The sequence below is a fragment of the Physella acuta genome, unplaced genomic scaffold, assembly GCF_028476545.2.
Source record: "Physella acuta isolate Inbredline_101_S28 unplaced genomic scaffold, ASM2847654v3 ptg000225l, whole genome shotgun sequence".
Taxonomy (NCBI): domain Eukaryota; kingdom Metazoa; phylum Mollusca; class Gastropoda; family Physidae; genus Physella; species Physella acuta.
In genome coordinates this window covers 1,084,618-1,097,014 of record NW_026731744.1, presented here as the reverse complement: position 1 = coordinate 1,097,014, position 12,397 = coordinate 1,084,618, and the positions used below count along the sequence as shown (strand labels likewise).

Below are 12,397 nucleotides of genomic sequence, written 5' to 3'. Positions count from 1 at the left end.
CATCACACCCATCCTACAGGTACCCCATCACACCCATCCTACAGGTACCCCATCACACCCATCCTACAGGTACCCCATCACACCAATCCTACAGGTACCTCATCACACCCATCCTACAGGTACCCCATCCCATCCATCCTACAGGTACCCCATCACACCCATCCTACAGGTACCCCATCACACCCATCATACAGGTACCCCATCACACCCATCATACAGGTACCCCATCACACCCATCATACAGGTACCCCATCACACCCATCCTACAGGTACCCCATCACACCCATCCTGAGGGCTACAGGTACCCCATCACACCCATCCTGAGGGCTACAGGTACCCCAACGCCACCATCTGCTAACAACAAAATATGCCGTGTATAACTGACATGTAAACATGTAAATGGTGTCATACATAAACATGAGATGTGGCCATGACATTTACATAATGTCAGGTCAGCATTTGCATAATGTCAGGTCAGCTGGGGGGGGGGGGCGCTAGTGAGGGTCTGGCTTGGGTTAGGATCCGATTGAGTGGGTAAACTAAAGAGACAGGTCGGACGATGTCAATGTTGGAGGTCAAGGGAGATTACCTCCATGGTTCCCACCCCCCCCCCTTCCACCCCCTGATTACCTTGTCGTGTCCACATTTTGTCGTATTTTGTCGTCTGGTGTCTTCTTCTGACGTCACCTACAACCGTGTGAGCTAATTTAAAATATCGATTATTGAGTATCGATGATTGAGTATCGATTGATTAGAACAATTTGTATCGATCGGAGTTTTAGAGATTTGTTGGTGAGATAACATCCTCCCACACTGGTCGTGTCCTTATCTCTTCCACTCGACTGATTCTCTACCTTTTGTTCGATTGTTTCCATTTAAAAATGTTTTTTTTTTTATCTTGCTGAGCAGTGTTGGGAGGTAAATGTGACGTCACGTGATTTCTGCTATGACTTGAGGCTAATTGTGAACTATTTTCTCTTTATTACCGCCCTTATCTATTCATTACCTCCCCTTATTTGATGATAGCAATCTCCGCAGGTGATGATGCGGTGAGAATAGAATATGTAGCGTCCTCTCCCTTTGTCTCAGTCCCCGCGTTAGCTCCCATGGTTTGAATGTTTGAGGTTAGCTCCCTTAATGTCTGCTGGCGATAGCTCCCCTTGCTGCGATAGCTCCCCTTGTTGCGATTACTCCCCTTGTTGCGATTACTCCCCTTGTTAAATACGGAGCACACTAAATGGTGCGAGGTATTTTCACGCCTGACGTATCGGGAAGATATTGCAGGGGAAACAACTGGTGCGATAATGAAGGATAGGAAACTCTTGAAGGCTTGAAGGGGGAACAAATTGTGCGAATATGAAGGGGAGGTTACCCAGACTCGAGGGGGAACAACTGGTGCAGAAAAGGGGAGGTTACCCAGACAATTGTATCCACTAGATTGGCCCATGGTACCTGTACAAGTCTAACTACCCAGTCACGTGACTCGACGCAATCTTAAAACATCGTGATGTTAGACGTGGTGTCTGACGTGATGTCAGATGATGTCGTGATGTATTGCAGCATGTTGCTGGACATAAAGATGTCATCTCTCCACAGATCCACATAGCCATGTCATCTCTCCACAGATCCACATAGCCATGTCATCTATCCACAGATCCACATAGCCATGTCATCTATCCACAGATCCACATAGCCATGTCATCTCTCCACAGATCCATATAGCCGTGTCATCTCTCCACAGATCCACATAGCCATGTCATCTCTCCACAGATCCATATAGCCATGTCATCTATCCACAGATCCATATAGCCGTGTCATCTCTCCACAGATCCACATAGCCATGTCATCTATCCACAGATCCACATAGCCATGTCATCTATCCACAGATCCACATAGCCATGTCATCTATCCACAGATCCATATAGCCGTGTCATCTCTCCACAGATCCATATAGCCGTGTCATCTCTCCACAGATCCACATAGCCATGTCATCTATCCACAGATCCATATAGCCGTGTCATCTCTCCACAGATCCACATAGCCATGTCATCTATCCACAGATCCACATAGCCATGTCATCTATCCACAGATCCATATAGCCGTGTCATCTATCCACAGATCCATATAGCCGTGTCATCTATCCACAGATCCATATAGCCGTGTCATCTATCCACAGATCCATATAGCCGTGTCATCTATCCACAGATCCACATAGCCATGTCATCTCTCCACAGATCCACATAGCCATGTCATCTCTCCACAGATCCATATAGCCGTGTCATCTCTCCACAGATCCACATAGCCATGTCATCTCTCCACAGATCCACATAGCCATGTCATCTCTCCACAGATCCACATAGCCATGTCATCTATCCACAGATCCACATAGCCATGTCATCTATCCACAGATCCATATAGCCGTGTCATCTATCCACAGATCCATATAGCCGTGTCATCTATCCACAGATCCATATAGCCGTGTCATCTATCCACAGATCCATATAGCCGTGTCATCTATCCACAGATCCACATAGCCATGTCATCTCTCCACAGATCCACATAGCCATGTCATCTCTCCACAGATCCACATAGCCATGTCATCTATCCACAGATCCACATAGCCATGTCATCTCTCCACAGATCCACATAGCCATGTCATCTCTCCACAGATCCACATAGCCATGTCATCTCTCCACAGATCCACATAGCCATGTCATCTATCCACAGATCCACATAGCCATGTCATCTCTCCACAGATCCACATAGCCATGTCATCTATCCACAGATCCATATAGCCGTGTCATCTCTCCACAGATCCATATAGCCGTGTCATCTCTCCACAGATCCACATAGCCATGTCATCTATCCACAGATCCATATAGCCGTGTCATCTCTCCACAGATCCACATAGCCGTGACTCTAGCTGTGGGCAACACGAACGACGTGTTTGGGCTGGTAGCCGTGCGGCTGGCCAGCTTGAACCAGACCTTGAACCCGTGGCTCTACGTCATCCTCCGGCGGGCCCTCATCATCCGGGTCAAGAGGTACTGCTGCCGCTGGAGGAGGTGTTGTAGGAGGAGGCAGACACTCAGGTGGGTCATAGGTCATGTGGGTCATAGGTCATGTGGGTCGTCAGGGTCGGGAGGTGGGTCATGTGGGTCGTCAGGGTCGGGTAGGTGGGTCATGTGGGTTGTCAGGGTCGGGTAGGTGGATCACAGGTCATGTGGGTCGTCAGGGTCGTCAGGGTCGGGAGGTGGGTCATGTGGGTCGTCAGGGTCGGGTAGGTGGGTCATAGGTCATGTGGGTCGTCAGGGTCGGGTAGGTGGATCACAGGTCATGTGGGTCGTCAGGGTCGGGTAGGTGGGTCATAGGTCATGTGGGTCGTCAGGGTCGGGTAGGTGGGTCATAGGTCATGTGGGTCGTCAGGGTCGGGAGGTGGGTCATAGGTCATGTGGGTCGTCAGGGTCGGGTAGGTGGGTCACAGGTCATGTGGGTCGTCAGGGTCGGGTAGGTGGGTCATAGGCAAAATAGGCGTGTGTGTGGTGGGTCATAGGCAACAGAGGCGTGTGTGTGGTGGGTCATAGGCAACAGAGGCGTGTGTGTGGTGGGTCATAGGCAACAGAGGCGTGTGTGTGGTGGGTCATAGGCAACAGAGGCGTGTGTGTGGTGGGTCATAGGCAACATAGGCGTGTGTGTGCTACGCATTTTGTGTGCGCGGTGTTCTAAAAGTCTAAGGATAAATATATTTTACAAAATGACTGCGCGGCAGGTTCAAACTACTGCGCGGCCGCGCAACCGCGCAGCTTAGTGGGAACACTGGTCATAGGTCATGTGGGTCAGCCGGGTCAGGGCCGATTCGGGTTCGTGGGTCCGCTGAGTCTATTGTGAGGTGGGTTAGTGTTTTACGGGGTCAGTGTTGATGTGATATAACGGTATACATTAATTACATCCCGCTTACCACGAGACATTAATTACATCCCGCTTACCACGAGACATTAATTACATCCCGCTTACCACGAGACATTAATTACATCCCGCTTACCACGAGACATTAATTACACCCCGCTTACCACGAGACATTAATTACACCCCGCTTACCACGAGACATTAATTACACCCCGCTTACCACGAGACATTAATTACACCCCGCTTACCACGAGACATTAATAACACCCCGCTTACCACAAGACATTAATTACACCCCGCTTACCACGAGACATTAATTACATACCGCTTACCACGAGACATTAATTACATCCCGCTTACCACGAGACATTAATTACACCCCGCTTACCACGAGACATTAATTACACCCCGCTTACCACGAGACATTAATTACATCCCGCTTACCACGAGACATTAATTACATCCCGCTTACCACGAGACATTAATTACACCCCGCTTACCACGAGACATTAATTACACCCCGCTTACCACGAGACATTAATTACACCCCGCTTACCACGAGACATTAATTACATCCCGCTTACCACGAGACATTAATTACATCCCGCTTACCACGAGACATTAATTACATCCCGCTTACCACGAGACATTAATTACATCCCGCTTACCACGAGACATTAATTACATCCCGCTTACCACGAGACATTAATTACACCCCGCCTACCACGAGAATTACATCCCGCTTACCACGAGACATTAATTACATCCCGCTTACCACGAGACATTAATTACACCCCGCCTACCACGAGAATTACATCCCGCTTACCACGAGACATTAATTACACCCCGCCTACCACGAGAATTACATCCCGCTTACCACGAGACATTAATTACACCCCGCTTACCACGAGACATTAATTACATCCCGCTTACCACGAGACATTAATTACATCCCGCTTACCACGAGACATTAATTACATCCCGCTTACCACGAGACATTAATTACATCCCGCTTACCACGAGACATTAATTACATCCCGCTTACCACGAGACATTAATTACATCCCGCTTACCACGAGACATTAATTACACCCCGCCTACCTAGAAAAGCTATCGGGGGACTAAAACTCTGCATAATTTATCTAATCACGTGACTAATTGTGTGCCATGATCACGTGTTCCCGTGTGATGAAATATTTGTTAATACAACACCTCGCGTCTGACTCAATAGTTCCAGTATCAATGTCGTCTGCCATCTCTCGGGACAGCAGCCGTTGGTCGTTAGGGAGCGGTTGCTTGGTAACCGTAAACATGAACCGGCAGGAAGACAATGGCTATCACGTGAGACCATTAGCGTGTCACATGACCAATGGTCTGGTTCGGTCGAGGTGTTTTACCGTCTGTCATCGTTATTTGTCGGTCACTGGCGTGGGTGGGCTTTTGACATTGGGGGTGGGGGGAGGGGGGGTGGAAGGGCGGGAATGGTATTCTCAGTTAACGTTTTTACAAATATTATCATAAACCAAACCCCTCAACCTAACCCAACCTAATTGAACTTATGTTTAACCCACGTTTAACCCATGTTTAACCCGTGTTTAACCCGTGTTTAACCCGTGTTGAACCCATGTTTAACCCACGTTTCACCTGTCCACCCTCCAGCACCGTCCCCGTCGGACGACGCCATCAGTACGTGCACGTGAGGAACCAGCTGTGTCACCGGAACAACTTTGTGGGCGGTGACGTGGACGAGTCGTTAACTGACAGGTGAGTCACTGTAGGTCACTGACAGCTGAGATTTTATCATCGGATAGACAGACATCACCAAAATAAATCCCTCCCCCAAGACGAGACACACGCCCACCTCCCCCCCCCCCCACCTCCCATCATCACCCCCACGAAGCGCATTCGTTAGAAAAAAAAAACTATGTAAAACTTGTCCCTCTGTCCCCAGCATGAGGAAGTCCATCCAACTGGCCATCCCAGCCGCCATGTCCCTGCCTGACGTCATGATGGTCAACACTGGCCGCAGAGATCTGGACATGCTGCCCGACGTGGCCAGGGCCCAGTCCTACGGCGGCAGGGTCTCACACAGTCACAGCGTCGGCAACGTCGGCAATGTCAAGGCCATGTGCCACGAATGTTTCTTGGAGCGGTGTGGGCACCAGGAGGGCGAGATGACGCTCCTGAGCGAGAGGGACGACATCCCGCCGTGTCCGGCTAACTCCAGCGCCGAGCACAGCCAACTTGTCTTTGGCAACGGACGAATCGCCTTCACGCAGGATGAGCCGTCTGTGAACTACCTGCACAAGTTTTACCAGACCCGTCCGCACAGTGGCCCGCAAGGTAAGCCCACCAACAGCCGCACCCCTGGGCTTAAAGATGGCGCCGCCCAAACCAAACCCCCGCCCGGGGCCTGTGAACACAGCGCGGGGGTGGTCAGGAAAATGTCCAAGAAAGATTTCGAGCTCAGCTCATCCCGTGACACGTCACATCCTGTCTACGTCTGGTCACGTGACTCCCGCCTGTCCCAGCACATGCACAAGCCTCGAGGTCCGATCAAGTCCAGCGCGAGCGTCAGGTCGGCCTCTGGCGGGAAGTCGGGGCTGCAGACCAGCAGGTCAGCAGACGGCGTCACGCAGGGCCTGGGCTCGCCCGACACTCGCAGACGTGCCGAAAGTTCAAGGTCAGCTCACAATGACGTGGAGCACGCCAACGGTTTCCTTGACGACAGCCGGGACTACGATGACGTCTTTGACGACACACTCGATGACACACGAAGGGACACAACCACAGACGGCTTTTCCAGCATTCGCACTGACTCCACGTGCTTGAACTTTTCAGAGGCCACGGCCTTGACACCGGGGCACGGTCGTCTCCCGTTGGTCAACAAGTTGGAGGTCATCCATGATTCTCTAGAATGTTCCATACCAAACAACTCAGACCATTTACTAGCCACTGACGGCCAACTCAACTCTAGCAGGGCGGCAACACAGGTGGCCACACAAGGGGCGGCCACTTATCTGGCCACAAACAGCACTTTTGATTTCCAGTCCCCAAATGGCCTTGACCTTTACAAAAATGGCGGCTACGAAGGGTCAGAGAGCAGCGAATCAGCTGACGAGGACGAGGGCTCGTCTGGCGTGTTTAGCGCCGAGTCTCCAGTCAGGACCAGCAGAGATCTGGGCGCCAGGGCCAAGTGGCTCAGGAAGAAGGAGTCGCAGTCTGACGTCACACACGAGGAGCGGCCCACGGTCAAGTCAGTTAATTTCTCTTCTCTGTTGGTTTTTATTTGAAAGGTTTATCAAGACTTTTTGCCGATCGTTAGCCCCTCCATTCCCACCCCTCTCCCCTCCCCATTTAAAAAAAAAACTTCCCTAAGTGGGACGGAGTGGTAGATAGCTGGACTGCTATCCCGTAAGGCTCGAGTTCGAATCCGCGTTCAAGTCAGTAGACCGTCCCTGAGTCCACCCAACTGATGGGTACCTAACTCACGTTAGGGAAAGTAAAGGCGGCTGGGCATAGTGCTGACCACACTATCTCTTCATATACCGAGGTCACAGAAACAAGTGAACTCTTCTTTACTTGCCATATAGACCGTCAGGTTTGAAAGGGAACTTTTACTTTTTCCATAAGGGGATATAACCAAGGTAGGATTATTTATCGATTATTAACAGAGTAGCTTCCCTTGGTATGTAAAAAACGCGTTGAAAATATTCATTAAGCCGGGAATTCTTATATTCATTTGTCATAAAAAATTAATTGTGTATAATAAATTCCAAAATGTTTTTATAGTTAAAAAAAACTGCTTAAGTTCAGTTTAAAAAAAAAAAATATCTATACAATTAATAAGTGCTCCCTCCTTGTCTCATCTTTCCCCTTTATAAAATTGTATTGAATTAGATTATCTGAATAAAAAAATTTAAATTTATAAAAAACCCTTAAAAATTCTTTGTTAAATAGTTGTTTTTTTGTTGTTGTTGTTTTTTACAGGCAAAACGCAAGACGGGCCAAGTCCAATAACTGATAAAATTAAAATAACTTTGTGAAGCGACGGTTGTTTCCCCTGCTACGCTCAAAATTTGGCCGCACTGTCTGTGTGGCGCACCACAAGCTGCTTCAGGATCGTGAATCTCGTACGATTACGTCACCACGAGAGTTGGACGTGGTGTAGCTGTGATGCCTTTGATGTGCTCTCTGGGATAAAATCAATCACTCGATCGACGACAGAGCCACGTCTGGAGCCTATTGAGCATGTTGGCCACATAAGATCGGCCATTTTTCAGTGTCAATTCTTTCAGAAATGTCAACAGATTTTTTTGTATTAGACAGACATTGTCAGCTGTCGCCTACAATAACTGAATTGTGAATAATCAATTATGGCTTTATTTTAATGATTGTGTTATCTATGTGTTATATAATACTATGTCGAGATGCCTTGTAATTAAAGCCTTCTGATTTGGTTGTCGACCTTTGTTTGGTTTGGTCAACTTTTTTTTTGGACCACGTCCCGTGGGTACGTTGGTTGGACCAAACGTCCCATGGGTACAGGCGGGTTGGACCATAAGTCCCATGGGTACAGGCGGGTTGGACCATAAGTCCCATGGGTACAGGCTGGTTGGACCATAAGTCCCATGGGTACAGGCGGGTTGGACCATAAGTCCCATGGGTACAGGCGGGTTGGACCATAAGTCCCATGGGTACAGGTGGGTTGGACCATAAGTCCCATGGGTACAGGCTGGTTGGACCATAAGTCCCATGGGTACAGGCTGGTTGGACCATAAGTCCCATGGGTACAGGCGGGTTGGACCATAAGTCCCATGGGTACAGGTGGGTTGGACCATAAGTCCCATGGGTACAGGCTGGTTGGACCATAAGTTCCATGGGTACAGGCTGGTTGGACCATGGGTACAGGCGGGTTGGACCATGTACCATGGGTACAGGCGGGTTGGACCATGGGTACATGCGGGTTGGACCATAGGTACAGGCGGGTTGGACCATAAGTCCCATGGGTACAGGCTGGTTGGACCATGGGTACAGGCGGGTTGGACCATGTACCATGGGTACAGGTGGGTTGGACCATAAGTCCCATGGGTACAGGCGGGTTGGACCATGGGTACATGCGGGTTGGACCATAGGTACAGGCGGGTTGGACCATAAGTCCCATGGGTACAGGCTGGTTGGACCATGGGTACAGGCGGGTTGGACCATGTACCATGGGTACAGGTGGGTTGGACCATAAGTCCCATGGGTACAGGCGGGTTGGACCATAAGTCCCATGGGTACAGGCTGGTTGGACCATGGGTACATGCGGGTTGGACCTTAGGTACAGGCGGGTTGGACCATTGAATAAAAAGTTGATAAAATGCACACACAAATCCAAAAATCACAGAATTTTCAGCGGGACAACTCCTAGGCGTCTTAAAATTATGAATATATTTCATGGTTACCTCCCTTGTGTTTACATAGTACCACTAGAAGGAAGTTAGCACTGCTTGAGAGACTGGTGGTGTCAAGTTGTGTTTAGTGCTTCAACTAGGGCCGGATACACGAGTACTCAACCGGTTTTCCGGCTCGACAAGTACTCATTTGTGCCTCTACAAATGTCTTTGTTTAAACTATGAGTGTATGTGTAATGACAGAGAAAAGGGTTTGATCAAAAATTCCGGATTCGTTTGGCCGGGATTTGTTTATCCCGATTTCTAGATCCTGAAACTTTTGATCCCATCTCTCCCCCACACAGCCATCATGTGTGGGTGGGTTCCTAGCTACCGATGGCTGATGTGTTGCCTAGCTACCGATGGCTGATGTGTTGCCTAGCTACCGATGGCTGATGTGTTGCCTAGCTACTAATGGCTGATGTGTTGCCTAGCTAATGATGGTTGATGTGTTGCCTAGCTAGTGATGGCTGATGTGTTGCCTAGCTACTGATGGCTGATGTGTTGCCTAGCTACTAATGGCTGATGTGTTGCCTAGCTAATGATGGTTGATGTGTTGCCTAGCTAGTGATGGCTGATGTGTTGCCTAGCTACTGATGGCTGATGTGTTGCCTAGCTACCGATGGCTGATGTGTTGCCTAGCTACCGATGGCTGATGTGTTGCCTAGCTAGTGATGGTTGATGTGTTGCCTAGCTAGTGATGGCTGATGTGTTGCCTAGCTACTGATGGCTGATGTGTTGCCTAGCTACTAATGGCTGATGTGTTGCCTAGCTAATGATGGTTGATGTGTTGCCTAGCTAGTGATGGCTGATGTGTTGCCTAGCTACTGATGGCTGATGTGTTGCCTAGCTACCGATGGCTGATGTGTTGCCTAGCTACCGATGGCTGATGTGTTGCCTAGCTACCGATGGCTGATGTGTTGCCTAGCTACCGATGGCTGATGTGTTGCCTAGCTACTGATGGCTGATGTGTTGCCTAAATACTGATGACTGATGTGTTGCCTAGCTAGTGATGGCTGATGTGTTGCCTAGCTACCGATGGCTGATGTGTTGCCTAGCTAGTGATGGCTGATGTGTTGCCTAGCTAGTGATGGCTGATGTGTTGCCTAGCTACCGATGGCTGATGTGTTGCCTAGCTAGTGATGACTGATGTGTTGCCTAGCTAGTGATGGCTGATGTGTTGCCTAGCTAGTGATGGCTGATGTGTTGCCTAGCTAGTGATGGCTGATGTGTTGCCTAGCTAGTGATGGCTGATGTGTTGCCTAGCTACTGATGGCTGATGTGTTGCCTAGCTACCGATGGCTGATGTGTTGCCTAGCTACCGATGGCTGATGTGTTGCCTAGCTACCGATGGCTGATGTGTTGCCTAGCTACCGATGGCTGATGTGTTGCCTAGCTACTGATGGCTGATGTGTTGCCTAAATACTGATGACTGATGTGTTGCCTAGCTAGTGATGGCTGATGTGTTGCCTAGCTACCGATGGCTGATGTGTTGCCTAGCTAGTGATGGCTGATGTGTTGCCTAGCTAGTGATGGCTGATGTGTTGCCTAGCTACCGATGGCTGATGTGTTGCCTAGCTAGTGATGACTGATGTGTTGCCTAGCTAGTGATGGCTGATGTGTTGCCTAGCTAGTGATGGCTGATGTGTTGCCTAGCTAGTGATGACTGATGTGTTGCCTAGCTAGTGATGGTTGATGTGTTGCCTAGCTAGTGATGACTGATGTGTTGCCTAGCTAGTGATGGCTGATGTGTTGCCTAGCTAGTGATGGCTGATGTGTTGCCTAGCTACTGGTGGTTGATGTGTTGCCTAGCTACTGATGGCTGATGTGTTGCCTAGCTACTGATGGCTGATGTGTTGCCTAGCTACTGGTGGTTGATGTGTTGCCTAGCTACTAATGGCTGATGTGTTGCCTAGCTACTGAGTTTTAGCAGAAGTGTTGCCGTCAGAGTTGGATCTACATCAAAAAACGACACCCGATCCTGAGGTTAATTAATTACTCAATTAATCAAACGTTTGCTCCAGCTATGTCCATTGGCTGCAGCACCTCACGTGACCTCTACGCTGGGATAGGCAGGGGAGGGAACTGGTCCTAGCCTGGCTGGTCTGAATGGTGGGAAGAGTTACCTCCACCTGATGGTCAATCCCTAGCCTGTCCCTTGATTGCTTTATTTGAAACATTTCGTCTTAGAGCGGTGAGAACTAATGAGTTACTAATTGCTCCATGTTCATTCAAGTTTATGTTGGTGTAAGGGTGTTAAGTGAAAGTAACCGAGCCGGATTAGTCATAATCTAAATAATCAGGTTGACCTAGATATACGCCTAACTAACCAGGTTTACAGTGATATATTTTATAAACCTAACTATGTAGGTGAATCCTTTTTTTTCTGACGTTATCGCGTGGCCATCCGGGACAATTAAGCTCGTAATTAAAGTCCTGGAAGATTAAACACTTAATGAATCACGTGGTACACAGACGGCCATCTCGACAGTTGAAACACTGGATGGTCTAGTTGGTTGCTGTAGTGACGTATGTGTCGTAACAGATGGATGACATCACACAATGACATTTGGATGGATGACATCACACAATGACATTTGGATGGATGACATCACACAATGGCATTTGGATGGATGACATCACACAATGACATTTGGATGGATGACATCACACAATGACATTTAGATGAATGACAGCACACAATGACATTTGGATAACATATGTCTCACCACTAGACACATGTCTCACCACTAGAAACAGCATGTATCACCACTAGACCACGTGCCTCACCACCGGACCATGTCTCACCACTACTACAGCATGTCTCACCACCACTACAACAGCATGTCTCACCACCACTACAACAGCATGTCTCACCACCACTACAACAGCATGTCTCACCACCACTACAACAGCATGTCTCACCACCACTACAACAGCATGTCTCACCACCACTACAACAGCAAGTCTCACCACCACTACTACAGCATGTCTCACCACCACTACAACAGCATGTCACACCACCACTACTACAGCATGTCTCACCACCACTACAA

General features: G+C 48.9%; 1 protein-coding gene across 1 annotated transcript in view; it reads left to right on the top strand.

The window, feature by feature from the left end:
• LOC131937907 (uncharacterized) overlaps positions 1-8,371 on the top strand; it is a 39,538-nt gene extending 31,167 nt beyond the window's left edge. The window contains exons 7-10 of the mRNA XM_059295626.1: positions 2,902-3,092; positions 5,566-5,670; positions 5,858-7,162; positions 7,897-8,371. Of these exons, the coding sequence (XP_059151609.1) occupies positions 2,902-3,092; positions 5,566-5,670; positions 5,858-7,162; positions 7,897-7,930 (1,635 nt within the window). The 3' untranslated portion in view covers positions 7,931-8,371. The remainder of the gene's footprint in view (positions 1-2,901; positions 3,093-5,565; positions 5,671-5,857; positions 7,163-7,896) is intronic.
• The last annotated feature ends 4,026 nt before the right edge of the window (positions 8,372-12,397 follow it).